Raw genomic sequence first — 13,649 nt, 5'->3', positions numbered from 1 at the left:
GGAAAGATGCATGTAATAGTATTATTTATTACTCTTCTCTCTTGCTGTAGGTGTCAGGACTGAACAGGATCTGTATGTTAGACTCATCGATTCAGTCACTAAGCAGGTGAGCATAGCTAATATGTGCCGTGCCACCCCGTCCCACCTCATCCTTCCTTTTTTTCTGAAGAAAACATTGCCCTGCATGTTTTTTCTTCTCTGGTTCATTTTTGTCTCTTGTTCATTTTTATTGCAGACCTTATTTTTATGGGCAATTGATAAGTAATGCCTTTAAGTCTCTTTTTTTCCCCGCTATGGATTGTAGGTTTTTATCCACTTTTTATCAATACTTACGTATAAGCTGCTTTCCCTGCTCAAAAAGGCTTTGGGGGAAGGTATTTATTTGCAGGCGATGATGAGCAATGGTGAAAAGCCTTCACCTCAGATGTGAATATTATGACAAATAAGTAACCCCCTGATGCTACTGGCTTACCCCTTCTCTTAATTTTTATAGCCCATAACTTACGAAGGACAGAACAAGAATCCAGAAATGTGTAGAGTTTTGCTTACCCATGAAGTCATGTGCAGGTAAGATGACTTTATTAACGGCATATCCTTTGTTGAGTTTGTTTCCATAGATGCCAAAACGGCCTTTCTGATTAAGTTTTAGGTAGGAAGAGTTTGATTTTGTTCTTTTATTTGTGTGTTGTGTTGTTGAGTCAGAGAGAGTCTTTGTGTAAGAAGACTTTCCTTTTACAAGTGGATAACATTTGATTTGGGTTCAATACAGATATTTGGGGTTTGGGGTTTTTTTGGTGGTTGTTTTTTGTTTACTGCAAGAGATTTAGCAATCCCAGGTCCACAGTCTGAGCTGCGCTATTTCTGTTTAAACTAGGCCTTTGTATGTGTTGTTTAAATTGAGACTTTTCATATGCTTATTTCTTACAAAATTCCTGTTCACCTTTTGAGAGTGAGCAGTTTAACTTACAGATTTTTACCTGGAATCTTAAAAGGCATTCTTCATGTAATTTTCTCTGGTGAAATATTTTAATTTTCTGAATTAAGTTACCATCATTAATGTTCTTTAATTTTGCTTAGTTCTCTCTCAACCAAGAAAGAAATGCCTCAAACCAGAACACAAATCCTTCTTTTCTATACCGTGTAAGCAATATTTAGGGGACTTATGTCTTTTAATTAAAAAAGACACTATTTTTAGCATGTAAAGTTATAAATTAGAGGGTAAAAATGAGTTGAGGATGTTTTTAATAATATTTGTATAAGTCTGAAGTTACATGTACCTTATGTATGTACATCATGCTTCCATGGTAACTTATTACTTTTCCTGTTCTCATGTAATTAAATTTTTTTCAAGACATATAACAATGCTAACAGTCAATGTTCTTATATTAAAATGTGTTAAATTGTGCATAGAATGTTCTTTCATAAAATGAAAGGCAAAACCAATCCTGACCTTTATTAAACACAGTTTGTGATTTATTGTATTAGCGGGAGGGGGTTAAGCTGTTGGACTGAATGTTGCTTCTTTTAATGTTGTAGTTTGCTACTTGATTTTTTTTAATTTAATTTTTTTTGAAGTAGCCTTTTAAGTTATAGTAGTAAGAGCAGCTTATGTGGGCAGACATCTTGTTAAGGGAAAGTCAGCTTCAGCACAATTCACAATTATGTCAACTATTCCATTACTTTTCAAATACAGTAAGAATCAACTAAATGTATAGTATTTATCTGTCGTGCTTTGCTCTCGTTAATTAAGAAAAATGAGCATTGTTACTTTTGACCAACATTCACATATGTATGCGCAAACACGGCATATATTGTGTGTAAGAGAGATACACGGTGTGCTTTATGTGAGGACCTGTAGATGTAGTAGCAAAGATCAAAGGTATATATGTAACTTTCTGGCACATCTAGAACTTGCGTACGTATTTAAAAATATATCCTATCCGTATTGTTGAAAGTCTTCACTACAACTAGGTGAACATTAGAGAAGAAAAATCTTTGAATTACTATGCAGTTGTGTCCTGGCTTGTGATAACAAAGTAACAGCATACTTCATCTTTCTCCAGTCTTCCTGTACAGACTGCAGCTCTATCTTAGAAGTTAAAATATTTCAGCAAACCCCAGCACCTTCCCATCCAAATGTACTTCTTTAAAATAAAATTAATTTGGCTTTTTCCCCTTGCTTCCTGTCCATGCCTTTATAGTATCAAACACTCTGTTCAGCTTTTATATACCTGGCCTCCACTGATGCCTATAAACATATTCGTGCTTGATTTAAGGTAGTGTTCTACAACTGTAAACCATTATTCCGATTACAGTGAACTCTCCTGCTTGATAGATTAGGCAAGGAAGAATTACAACTCAGGGACATCCTTTCCATGTAAAACACAGATTAGTGAACAAAATCAAAAGCGCTCTGTAACCTAATGAAGACATTTGATTTTAAATGTCATGTTTTCCTAAAGTATCTCTGAGCAGGATGCTGCGTATTCTGAAGAGGCATTACACATATCACTTTGAATAATGCCAGGGGAATGGATCCAACTCTAGTTAAACTTGACATTTTATTTTATTTCTTTTAAGTACAATAATCAAATCTTCCTCATTGTGTGCTGCTTAAGTGGCAGCATCAATTTTTAAAGCCCTGAGTTTAGTTTGCATTAGTAACAGTATATAAAAATTTAATGCACTGTATCCACTCTGCTGTCCAAATGGATTCCTACTGTTTTTAAAAAGAAGGGTCTGCCTGTCTTTCTGCTCCTCTTCTTCCATTCCTTGCTCATTGGAGGTAGGCTTTTTTCTGTTTTGTGGTTTGTTTTTTTTTTTTTGTATGTAAACACGCACGCGGAAATGCTTGCTGTATAGAGACAAGTGCATCAGAAACTCCGCATCTTCCACTCAGACAGTGACAGATGCATGCTTAGCAGGAAAGTTGTCTAAATATTGATACGGCTGCAACAATCTGTCATACCAATTGAAAGTTAAACTCTTAACTCAATAATTCGTGCTTTCGATGAGAGGCTCTATTTATTTATTTGCAGATCTGAACCTTTTCGTTTGGGCTATTATGGCCTAATGGGAACTGTTCCTATTAGGTGGGTCTATCTTAAACGCACAGTCTTTCCCCCAATGGTTGGAAATCAAGGTAAACAGTCTCCTCTCCTGGAATAACTTTTTTCTCTTCTTCTTTTTCTTCCAATTATCGACTAAGAGGAAACTAGTTGTTATGCTGCTGCCAGCAACCCCCTATGCCCTCAATGCTCAGAGGGTTAAAAGGTATTATAATTTGAACAGAAGTAGTCTCAGGGCCTACAGCTGGCTAATAACAGAGTTGTATTGAGTGCAAGCAAGCCCCACAGCTGTGACTTTCGCCACAAGGCTCAGACTAGACAGGAGCTCTAATCAGCTGGGCCAGGCGGCCACTGGGGCCTGTGTCTTTATCGGCCAGATGGTGTGAATTTAGACACTTTTGTTATGCAATTGCAGGGAGGAGTTGGGGAGAAGAAAACAAAACAAAGGCCACCATGCTGTGAGCTTATTTGAGTTTGAAATTAGAGACAGATTTTTTTTTTTTTTTCGTGGGGGGGGTGAGCGGAGGGAAGTTGAGGGCCGAATTTTAAAACCATTTTAGTCAAGTGTGAGGAGGGAGAGGATGCAAGTTTGCCATTGACATGAGCCTTCTGAGTATTCAGTTTGTAGATCTGGTGTTGTCTCTGGGTAGCTTTTTGGTTTCTGTGTTTGTTTTTAGTTTTTTTCAGGACTGTTTGTAAGGTAAACCATTGTTTTTTCCACAGAGATCTAATTAAAGGGGAAAGTATAATAAGAAAAGGTGTAGAAAATGGAAGTTTTAGGCCTTGATCTTCTTGTTTTAGGCAAATGTGCATCTCTAAAGATATGTTCCTAGTACAACATTGTAGCAGAAATTTAAATATTGGTGAAGTCATGCCAATAATTTGCTTTAAGAGCATATTGTAGGCTTGATCCTAGATCACCAGAGTTTGGGATTTTTGCCATTGGCTTAGACAGGAACAAGTCAATTCTGTTGCAGACAGCACTTGTAAAACAAACCCAATGGAAATGTTAGTGCTTGAATACTGTGATGAAATACTTGGAAACAGGGATTTAAAGAGTTGAGAGGTACTTCTGCTAAAATGCTGGACTGAAACATCCTCTGTCTTTAAAAGCACTCTGATTTACGTGTGAACTAGTCATTAACTGGAAGTGAGTGACTCTTTTCCCTAATCAAGACATTTTTCTATTAAATGATTTTTTGAAATGAAATTTCTATGTTTGGTCTCAAAGTATTATGGTCAAGGGGGGGAAAAAAAATCTAGGACTCTTGACAAAAATCCGTTACCCAAGTGTGATAAGAATATAGATATTTGTAAAATATTTTGAAAGCTTTAGCAGTAAGCCACAGTTTTAGAAGGAAAATTTTTAGGTGTTACAAATGTAAAGATCCTAACTGTGCTAATCGTGCAAACTAAAATAAAATGAGATGTGCTTATTTCAGAACCCATCCACGTTGTACTCCAACCTCGCATAATTCATTCTAAAACACTTACTATGCCAAGAAATGGCAACCTCTCTGGGAAGAGTATATGAGCTGATGAGATGTGGTGGAGGTACTGCTAGTGCGTTCTACTTGAATGTCACTGTGGTGTAGTGCAGTCAGAAATATTTGTTAAGACTATGTGCATAAGTTAGATGACTAAAGAATATCTCAATTTAGTATTATTGCAAGGAGAGGAAATGACTGCTGTTTCAGCTAGCTTAAAAAAAAAACCATAACAACAAAACATGACAAAAATATTTTAAAAATTGAGTTCCTTTTGCTGTTTTCTTATAGCGGCATGTAAACCAGCAAGGCATTTATTCCTGGTGTTATTGCCAATGCATTGTTATATTGGACATGTCAGAAGTACATGCCAAACTTCTATTCTTCCGAGTGAGGGTTTTCTGCTTTTTGGGGCTTTTTTTATTTAAAAAATATCTCGCATCTAGACTTTTAGTACAAAAATCTGCAATTCTTTATAAACAATCATTAGGCAGTGAAATGCAGAAAAGATGCACTTAAAGTGAAGCTGGGAGAAGGAGGGAGTGGGGATATTCTTATCTAGTGTGAATTACCACAGCTTCACTGAAGTCGATGGAGCTATGAAAATTTACAGCAGCTAGAGGGTCTGCCCCGGGGATTTTTAAATATTTAGTGTATCCTTTTATTTTAAAAGGACTAGCATTGATGAATAAGTGCAGGTTTGAGGCAAAGGGAATGTAGAAATTTTGAAACAGTTAGAGCTGCTATTCAAATAGATCTCCTCGTTGTATCTCATCTTGCTGGGCAATTTCAGCTTTAAAACGGGAAGTTCCTGGCACACACTGGAGGAGAAAATGCATGCATTTGAAATTTTTCATGTCTGAAAGAGATTTTTTCTGTCTAAGTGCTTATTTTAAGTATTTATAATTGACTATTAGGCATTTCAAGAAAAAAAGCTACTCTTTCATATTTTGTACTGCCTTCAGTGATTTCAAGCATTTTGTTGGTGGTTTGGTGTTTTTGTTTTAGTTTCTCTGCTTGGACTTGTTCCCCAGCTGAAAAATAATGGGATTCAGAGTGACTTGAGAATTTTGTAAATGTATTAAGTACTTATTATACCACTGTACAAAAAACCTAAACAATTTCTTGATTCCATATGTGTAAATTTGAACAACCTTAGCAGCATGTGAAAAACGTAATTGGGAAAGGCAGAATCTGATCTGGTCAATTTTGAGGCATGTAGGACTTCTGATACAGTCTACTTAAAGTTTTGGATGCCTCCATCCACACCCTCCCATGTTAGCTTTGGTTGGAACAAACTATCTGAGCATCAACACAGTTTAAATCTTCTAACGGACTTCTATGTTGCTACAAATTTTTAAAATTGAGAATTTCAAAGCAAGGAGTGTTTTTAAAGTCTACAAAATTTTTGGTACTCAGCTGGTGTATATACAAGGAGTGTCACCCACGTCAATGAGTATATCAGTGGAAATCAAATAATGACTTGTCTCTTGATTTTTGTTGTTGTTTGTTTGTTTATTTCTTAGTATTATTATTAAAAAGGGGAAAAGCAAATGCAGTGGTTCTGTTGTTCTTTCCTGAAGGAAGTTTAATTCAATGGGAGTGAAGAACACAAAATAGTTCCCGAGTGTACGTTGTGTTCTTCTGTACCATCTCCTGATATATCTGTGTATATATGTACACATCTGTGCATGCGCACACACATGTATACACACACACTTTGCATATGTCTTTGCATATGCGTGCATGCACACGTGCATACATGCGGACGTAATGCAGATACCATTCTGCAGACTCCTGAGGGTGACAGCATTATCTTGCATTTTCTTACCAAGTCAGATAAATATATTTTATGTTGTAAGCTCACCAGAGAGAGTGCTGATTTCTATACAAACATGTTGGTGGCCACACAGTATAAAATGTGTATAAATACATGCTTAATCGTAATGGTTTATCATCACTGAAACAATTGCAAAGGGATTTACAGATGAAATGCTAACCTGAAAAATATCTCTTCAGATCCTTAGTAGGATCTAAGTATGTTTCGTTTTTGCTTTTTCATTGGTGCTACTATAGTGTTGAGGTTTTCTGTGGGCATATGAAACTTAGGGGTTATTGGACATTTAATAATCGAGTCAGTTATTAGAATTTTAGAATATTAGAAAACAAATCAGTAGCTTGCTTACAGTTAGTTCTAACACCTTTTGATGGACTTCTAACCATACATAACACATGATACTCATGCCTGTAATGTCATTGCGACATCTGTTAATCATTTATTAAGCCTTTATAAGTAGCACCTTAGTCTATTGCTGTTCATTTTTGGCTGCGAATTGCAAAAAAGATTATGGGAAGCCTATTGACAAACTTCAGCTGGAATCAAACAGGATTTGGGCACCCAGTTTCTTTAGTTCTCCCTTCCGGAAAGCCTAGCTAGAATTTCCTCAGTCGCTCTTCTAGGCATATACTGAGTCCCAAAGGTTTGCAGACGACTTTTAGCTGGTTGCTTTGCTATCAACTGTTACAGTAAGTATTTAATTTGATTTTCTTTCTTCCTCTAGTCGGTGCTGTGAGAAGAAAAGTTGTGGCAACAGAAATGAGACTCCGTCTGACCCTGTGATCATTGACAGGTAGGAAACGAATGCTCATTTTCTCACTAAAGCAACCCCAAATTGTTGTGTGTGCTTTGAGGTGGCTGACGTCTTTCTTGTTGATTATCTGTCAGTGTCTGCCATTCGGGGATGTCTCTGCTTTGTGATTCTTTAGAAAAATGCCAGCCTAAGAGGTGGTTAGCTTTAGTCCATCTGGGCTTACCTTGTCAAGTTGTTTGTTTTTTAAATTAAGTTCTCTGTATAATTTTAATTGTGACCAAATATTCCACGTATGTATCTGGAATATTTTCTATTCACTAGGGATATGAGCCAATTGGATTACTGAGACAGATGAAGCTTTGTGCAACCTCGCAGCTTCAATAATATTCTTTAACAAAATAACAATACTTTTGTAGAAACGTGGGGAGGAAGGAATGGGTAAAGGCAGAAGTGCAACCTATTAGGATTAAAACTGACTGTTAGGGGATGGTGAGCAACGTTATGTAGAATAGCAGGTTTATCTATTACTCAGTTCAAGATCCAGGTCTAGGTTCTGCTTGCCAGTTTCTAGGTAAATAACACAAATAGGGGAGAGCAGTGGTTTGTTAAATTATGAACTGGCACATCAAAAATAGTGTTTGTGGAGGCTTAGAAAACTAGCCTGTGGAATTCACTGACTCAAAGTGGTGTTTGAGATCTGGAGTTCACCAAGATTCAAAAAGGAAAAATAAGAATAGACAGAGCTGTTTCAAAAAGAAGTACACAACCAAGATCTCCAGAAGGAGGACAGTAAATAAGGAAAAGTCAGGAAGAAACCTTCCCCTCCCAGATTGTTCTATAGCAACTGTTAAAAGAGTTTATTTTCCCTGAAGCAGCTGGTACAAGGGGCTAGTGGAGAGCTGATGCTGAAGTGGATTGCTTGTGGATTTAGTTTTTATATCTATATGTCTGGTACGTTCTATTGACATTCTAAGAAGCATTATTTGTCATAGTATTTCTTGTCAAGTTTTTTTTTGGCGTTCAGAATGGTTAAGCTCGTTGGAATAGAGACCTACAATTGTTTCCTTCATTTTTTTCATCACAGAGTCAATGTAAATAATTTTGGAACTTTGATGATGTGATGGGGTGTTTCCACTCCCTTTACCCCTCGGTTTTCCCTTTTAATTTTGTACTTACAAGTTGTGGTTGGGGCCAAAGTTGGAAATTCCAGCAAACTGGGCTGTTTGTGTGGGAGTGAGTTTCCTGACTAGAAGCAGAAGTCCTAGATATGCCATCTTGACCTTTCCTATGAAATTTCTAGCTTATTTTTGGCTGTGTTGATGTTTGGTATGAATCTGCATTTGGGAGCTTTCCAACCTGAAGTCTGAACCTTCTGAAACTTGTTTTACTGCTGGAGAAGCAGCATGATGTAAGGCAGTGTATTAGCCTATGAATTAAGACCACGAAGGGCATAGTTTCTACCACTAACTGAATTTCTCATCTTGAGCAAGCTGTACGTTCTCATGCAAAATGAATTTTCTGGTGCTTTCTGTGGGGATTTGAGATCTGTTGGTATAAAATGCAATGGCAGTGAAACTTTTAGAAAGAACAGGTTCATTCTTTTTAACAGCTGTGTGTAAATTGTGCATCACAAGTCATCTGTGTGGTCAAGTGAGTCCTAAGCTTTCCTAACTTGCTCTAAACCTAGAACTTTTATTTGCAACTTACCTGCTGACAGCAGTAGGCATTCTGTCTATAGGTATTCTGTTTGCGTGGAAATGTCCTCTAGGTTCAGTCTGGCAGTTTCTTGTTGAGTATCAGTTCTTTCCTTTCATCTCTGCGCGTGTCTCAAAATTGCAAGTGAAATTTGGAGTTCAGTAGGGGTAATAATAAGGTAGGTGAGAGAAGTAAGGGACACAGCCCAATAAAGCTGTTTTCACTTGGTTTTAACGGCAGTCACTAAGTCAGATTTAGGCCACAGAGGAAAGAAATGATGACAAATCTGCACTGCTGTCTGGAGGTGGCATGGTTTAGTGAACAGTGTGGTGAATAGAAGTTAAGCTCGAAGCTAAATCTTTTTCCTTGTTCTACTGCTAATCAGTAGTGTAGCATCTAGCAAATGACTCCGTCTTCTGTACAGTTATTTCTATTCCACCACTTCACCCAGTTAAACAAGGTTTGAGGAGTGAGGGATAATCTTGTGTACTACATTTTAATTGACACTTGTAATGCAAATATAATAACGAAGGTATGCTGTACATGTCTGTGCACAGAGGAATTCATTGTCTGGTCTGTCATCCTCAGACATTTCCACAGCAGTAAGTCCAACTACTTAGGAGTTTACCTATGCAGTCCACTCTCCCAAGCTACATTCAACGGGTCTAATCTTTCTCTTTCAAAGAAGCAGAAAACTCTGCTGGAGAGTCATGTGTTCTGAACTACCTTGGGAAATAATTGGGTTCTTATTTGTTTAGGGGGTCTTTACATGGCTTCTTTAGAAATAAACATCTATGCTTAAGAACTTGGTAGCAGGTGGAATATAATTTCTGAAATGCAACTTGTAACCCTCTGCAATCATGTAAATATATGGTAAGGTTTTCAGTTCAGTGTTGCCTTCATGGTGGGTGTTTTCTTAGTTTAAAATGAAATACAGGTTTTCTCTAAAAATAAATAAGAATTGGATTGAAGGCATTTTTTCTTTGTTTGAAGTGATAGGTAAATGTAAAAATTTGTCATGTAACAATGCAGCTGTTGCGTTCTAGCGTGACTCTAGAGAAGTGAAGAAAAAGAAGTAAAACAGAAAGAAGGGATTACAAAAAGACATTTGTGTTATGCAGAGCCATGTCTAAACAGTGCACACAAAGTGAAATGGGACTAGAGCGGCCAGAGAAGAACTTGGTTGTCTGAAGGTGCTGGGCTCTCCCTTTGAGCCTAGGTTAATTAATATGCTTTGCTCCTGCTGTAAGGGTGAGTGAGAAGATTGTGGCTGGCACTCGGGAGGTGCCACCCGCATTGTAATTCCAGCCGTGTGCGGGGACCTACATGGTTAAAACACGGTTTGATTGTACAGCACAGAAAAGGCCAACATCTTCAAAGCTATAGTGGGTGTGAAGGTGTGAGAGCAGAGATGGAACGCCGTTTCAGGTTGAGCTGTGTAAGGCTTAGGTCTAGCAAGTTCTGTGTTTGATTTGCAAACTCAAAATATAAAGGATTATAAACTCAAATATAAAGGATTCAGGAGGGTACCACGTTACTAATCTCTAAGCTGCTTTACTGTACAAGCAGCCCGTGCGTGGCAAGCAGGTTCCCTCAACAGCAGCGGAGCTGCAAGGTGGAGGGGTTTAGAATCCGAGATGAAGCAAGCTCTGTATGGTACTCAGAGGTATGCTCCTATCATGAGTGGGCACAAGTTAAATTTAACTACTTTGGGTACCTCTAAGGGTGGTGGAGAAGCAAGGAGAGGCATTGATACTGGGTAGAGAGAAACACCAATGTCTGTGCTACTGCAACTTCATTGTTTTTCTTTGTTGCCTGAGCTAACTAAGTGGCTGCACCTGGTACGCTTGGCCGTGCTATGATTGCATACTTCTGACAGCTCTATAGATGCATCCTACAAACCTCACTAGACTCGTGAAGTATTCAAATCGGTTGAGGTTATAACCCGCCATCCAATGTTGCACTGAACTAAACACGCACCACATTTAGCTGAGTTTAGGGACTACATTGTAAATTGCTGCAAATGAACATAACTCCACCAGCAGTACAGTGTTTTCCCTTTATTTGTTTCTCTTCCCGTTTCCTTGCTTTTTATGCTTCCAGAGACTGATGCTTAAGACTATTGTATTGGTTTACCTGTTAATTGCTGTAGGGGAGCCCAATTCATCGGTGTTTGCCAAATCGTGGAAACTTGTATCCCTGTTTGAAAAGGAAGAAATAGTTCAGTGGGAAAAAAAAGTCAGCCATGTTGTTGTTGTTGGGTATTTTTCTTCTCCTTGAATGAATTCCAGAAGTTCTTGTGCTGAATAAAACATTTCTGCTGTGACCTTTGCTCTGGGGGCTAGATTTAGATCCTAAGGACCTTGCAGTTATTTATTTGTTCGCTCTTGGAAACTAACACTTTTCTTTATGAAAGGGAGCTTATTCACTGAAATTTATTGTGTACCTTCTCCCACCGACAAGTATCTGTAGGGTATGTTAGAGTATTTAGGTTCCTTTTTTTAGACAACACAAGCCACGGTCACTTCTCAAAATGTTAGAGCAAGCTTTAACTTTGTGTACAAGATCAAAATTCATCAGAGCTACATTGGTTCTAGTGTGTTCCCATGGTGGATCATAGCACTGGTGGATTCCCAGTGATCATAATTTGTATTTATCCTGTCTTCCTGCTTAGTCTTTGAAGTTACTACCTGTGGAATTGTTAGGTTTATGAGACTTCAGAAATGTGTTTTTGTTTCTTTTTCTCATGGCTGAAGTGGTGGTTCTTAACGTTCCCTGTAGTTCCTGGAAATTAGTGTGAACTTTGCATACTAACATTTCCTTCTCTGTTGAAACCATAGAGAGGGATATGAAGTGGATGGGTTGGGGTGGCTTTCAGATAGAAGGGTGGAAGTTTCTTCTTTTGAAGATGATACTTCCCAAAAGAAAGCTGTATTTTGTCACGCCTATGTTATAATTCCTTCATTTGCTACCTTTCCCAACCCAGTTATGCGAATAAAAAGGAACTTGGTCTTATAATTGAGAGGTTGTGGATACTGCAAATTAATTTAATTCCTCATTTTACAGCAGATTTTCTCTGTCATTTCAGGCGAGTTGTATAGTTTTGGATATAAATTCCCCATTCATCAAGTGTGAATGATCTTTTTATTTTATTTTTTTATTCTTTGTGTTTCTTGAAGATTTAAGCTCTTTAGAGCAGGTTATTTTGTGTGCTTGTTACTCTTAATGCTTTACCTAGTTTACTAAAGCTGTGATCTAATTGAAGCCTCCAGGGTGCAGGGGAAAACCGTGTGACTTTTTTGGTTGAACAGTTTATTTGCCTTTTTTTTTTCCCCTCCTTCTTCTAATATATAAATATTCAAAAGAAATTTCCATGTCATTCAAATGAAACATCTAAATTCAATTAAACAATGCAATGCAACTGGGATGGGACAGACTTTTTTGTTACTACAGGGGAAATTACTTGGAACACCACTGCAAAATGTGAGCATAACTCTGTGCTGTATGTAGTCAGCTGTCTTTATGGCTTTATTGTGTGGAGGCTCTTGAGTCCTCTGCTCTCTTTGAGCTGATGGAATGAGGTCATTTAGCTCAGATGCTTTAAGAATCTGAGATCCTGGGTTCAATTCCTCCTACTGTTCACCTAAACTCTTCCTAATTGTCCTGTAATGAATAAATGTGTTTTGTTACCGCCTTTTATTTATTGCAATTGTTAGTGGGGCAGTGGCTGTAGTGATGAATGGGATTTGAGTGAACTGCTGGGTTGTGCGCAATACTACCCTGGGTCGAGACATGCACTAACCAGTGGGTGGAGGCATGGGGCCAGATCTGCAGCTGGGTCAGCAGTGCTCCATTGACTTGCACCAGCTGAGCACTTGGCACAGTGGTTTCAGTAGATGCTGAACTACAACACTGGTCAGCTGACACACGCTGTAAACATCTAGGCTTTTATGATTATTATTTTTATAGAAAAAGCCCAAAGCATGAACACAGCTGGCACACTTGTTAGCATCTCAATAAAGAAGCATGAGAGACTGGATTACATTCTTGTGCCATAGGGGTCCATCCCTTCAATGCAGAAATGGGGCGGCACGGATAGAGATTTTCTTCCCTGCTGATACTCATGCCCTACCTGCTGTACAGATAAACAGAGGCCTGCACTCTCCCAGGCTGGCTGGCTGGCACGTTTCACAAACACTAAAACTCACTTTAGGAAAGACAGCTGTTGCCAGGCTTAAACATTCTGACTATGCCCCTGTAGTCTCCATGCTGTGTGTTAAAAGTGCTCTGTGTGAGGTGTCCACATTAATAGGACTGGGCTTTATGTCTTTTTGTGTTCCACTCTCCCCACTCCGTCTCTCTAAGAAAGGCAAAAGGGTATGTAGATTATCTTTCATTTGAAAGGATCTGGCTTGAAAATAAGTGCAGACTTCTGGCTATTCGTTGTTTTTTTTTTTTTTTTTTTTTTTTTTGTGTGTGTGTTTTTGTTGTAGTTGTTGTTGTTGTGGTTTGGTTTTTTTCCTCTCTCTTAGTCTCAGTTGTCTAAAAAGTTCTTTATCCCTTCATCTCCCTTTCAGGCTAATCCCAAAAACCATTGGGTAATACAAGGATATTTCCTAATGCTTAGGGGTAGAACAGCATGAATGGAGAGCCTGGATCAAATTCCCCCTCATACCGAGTTGCCATGTCACTTTAAACAAGTCGCGTATCTTCATGCCTCAGTTTCCCCCCTAATGCAAAGTATTAGCAATTACCTAGCTGTGGAAATTGGTTTCAGATCTTTGGAGTTTCTGTTTTTATTTTTCGTG

General features: G+C 38.2%; 1 protein-coding gene across 1 annotated transcript in view; it reads left to right on the top strand.

The window, feature by feature from the left end:
• EBF2 (early B-cell factor 2) overlaps positions 1–13,649 on the top strand; it is a gene marked incomplete at its 5' end in the record, with an annotated part of 140,776 nt that overhangs the window by 1,502 nt on the left and 125,625 nt on the right. Inside the window, 3 exons of the mRNA XM_010284777.1 lie at positions 51–106; positions 494–567; positions 7,117–7,185. Coding sequence (XP_010283079.1) covers positions 51–106; positions 494–567; positions 7,117–7,185 — 199 coding nt within the window. The remainder of the gene's footprint in view (positions 1–50; positions 107–493; positions 568–7,116; positions 7,186–13,649) is intronic.

Source organism: Phaethon lepturus, unplaced genomic scaffold (assembly GCF_000687285.1).
Source record: "Phaethon lepturus isolate BGI_N335 unplaced genomic scaffold, ASM68728v1 scaffold51913, whole genome shotgun sequence".
Lineage (NCBI taxonomy): Eukaryota > Metazoa > Chordata > Aves > Phaethontiformes > Phaethontidae > Phaethon > Phaethon lepturus.
Note: the sequence above shows the minus strand (reverse complement) of the source record. Positions and strands in the feature narration are given on the sequence as shown.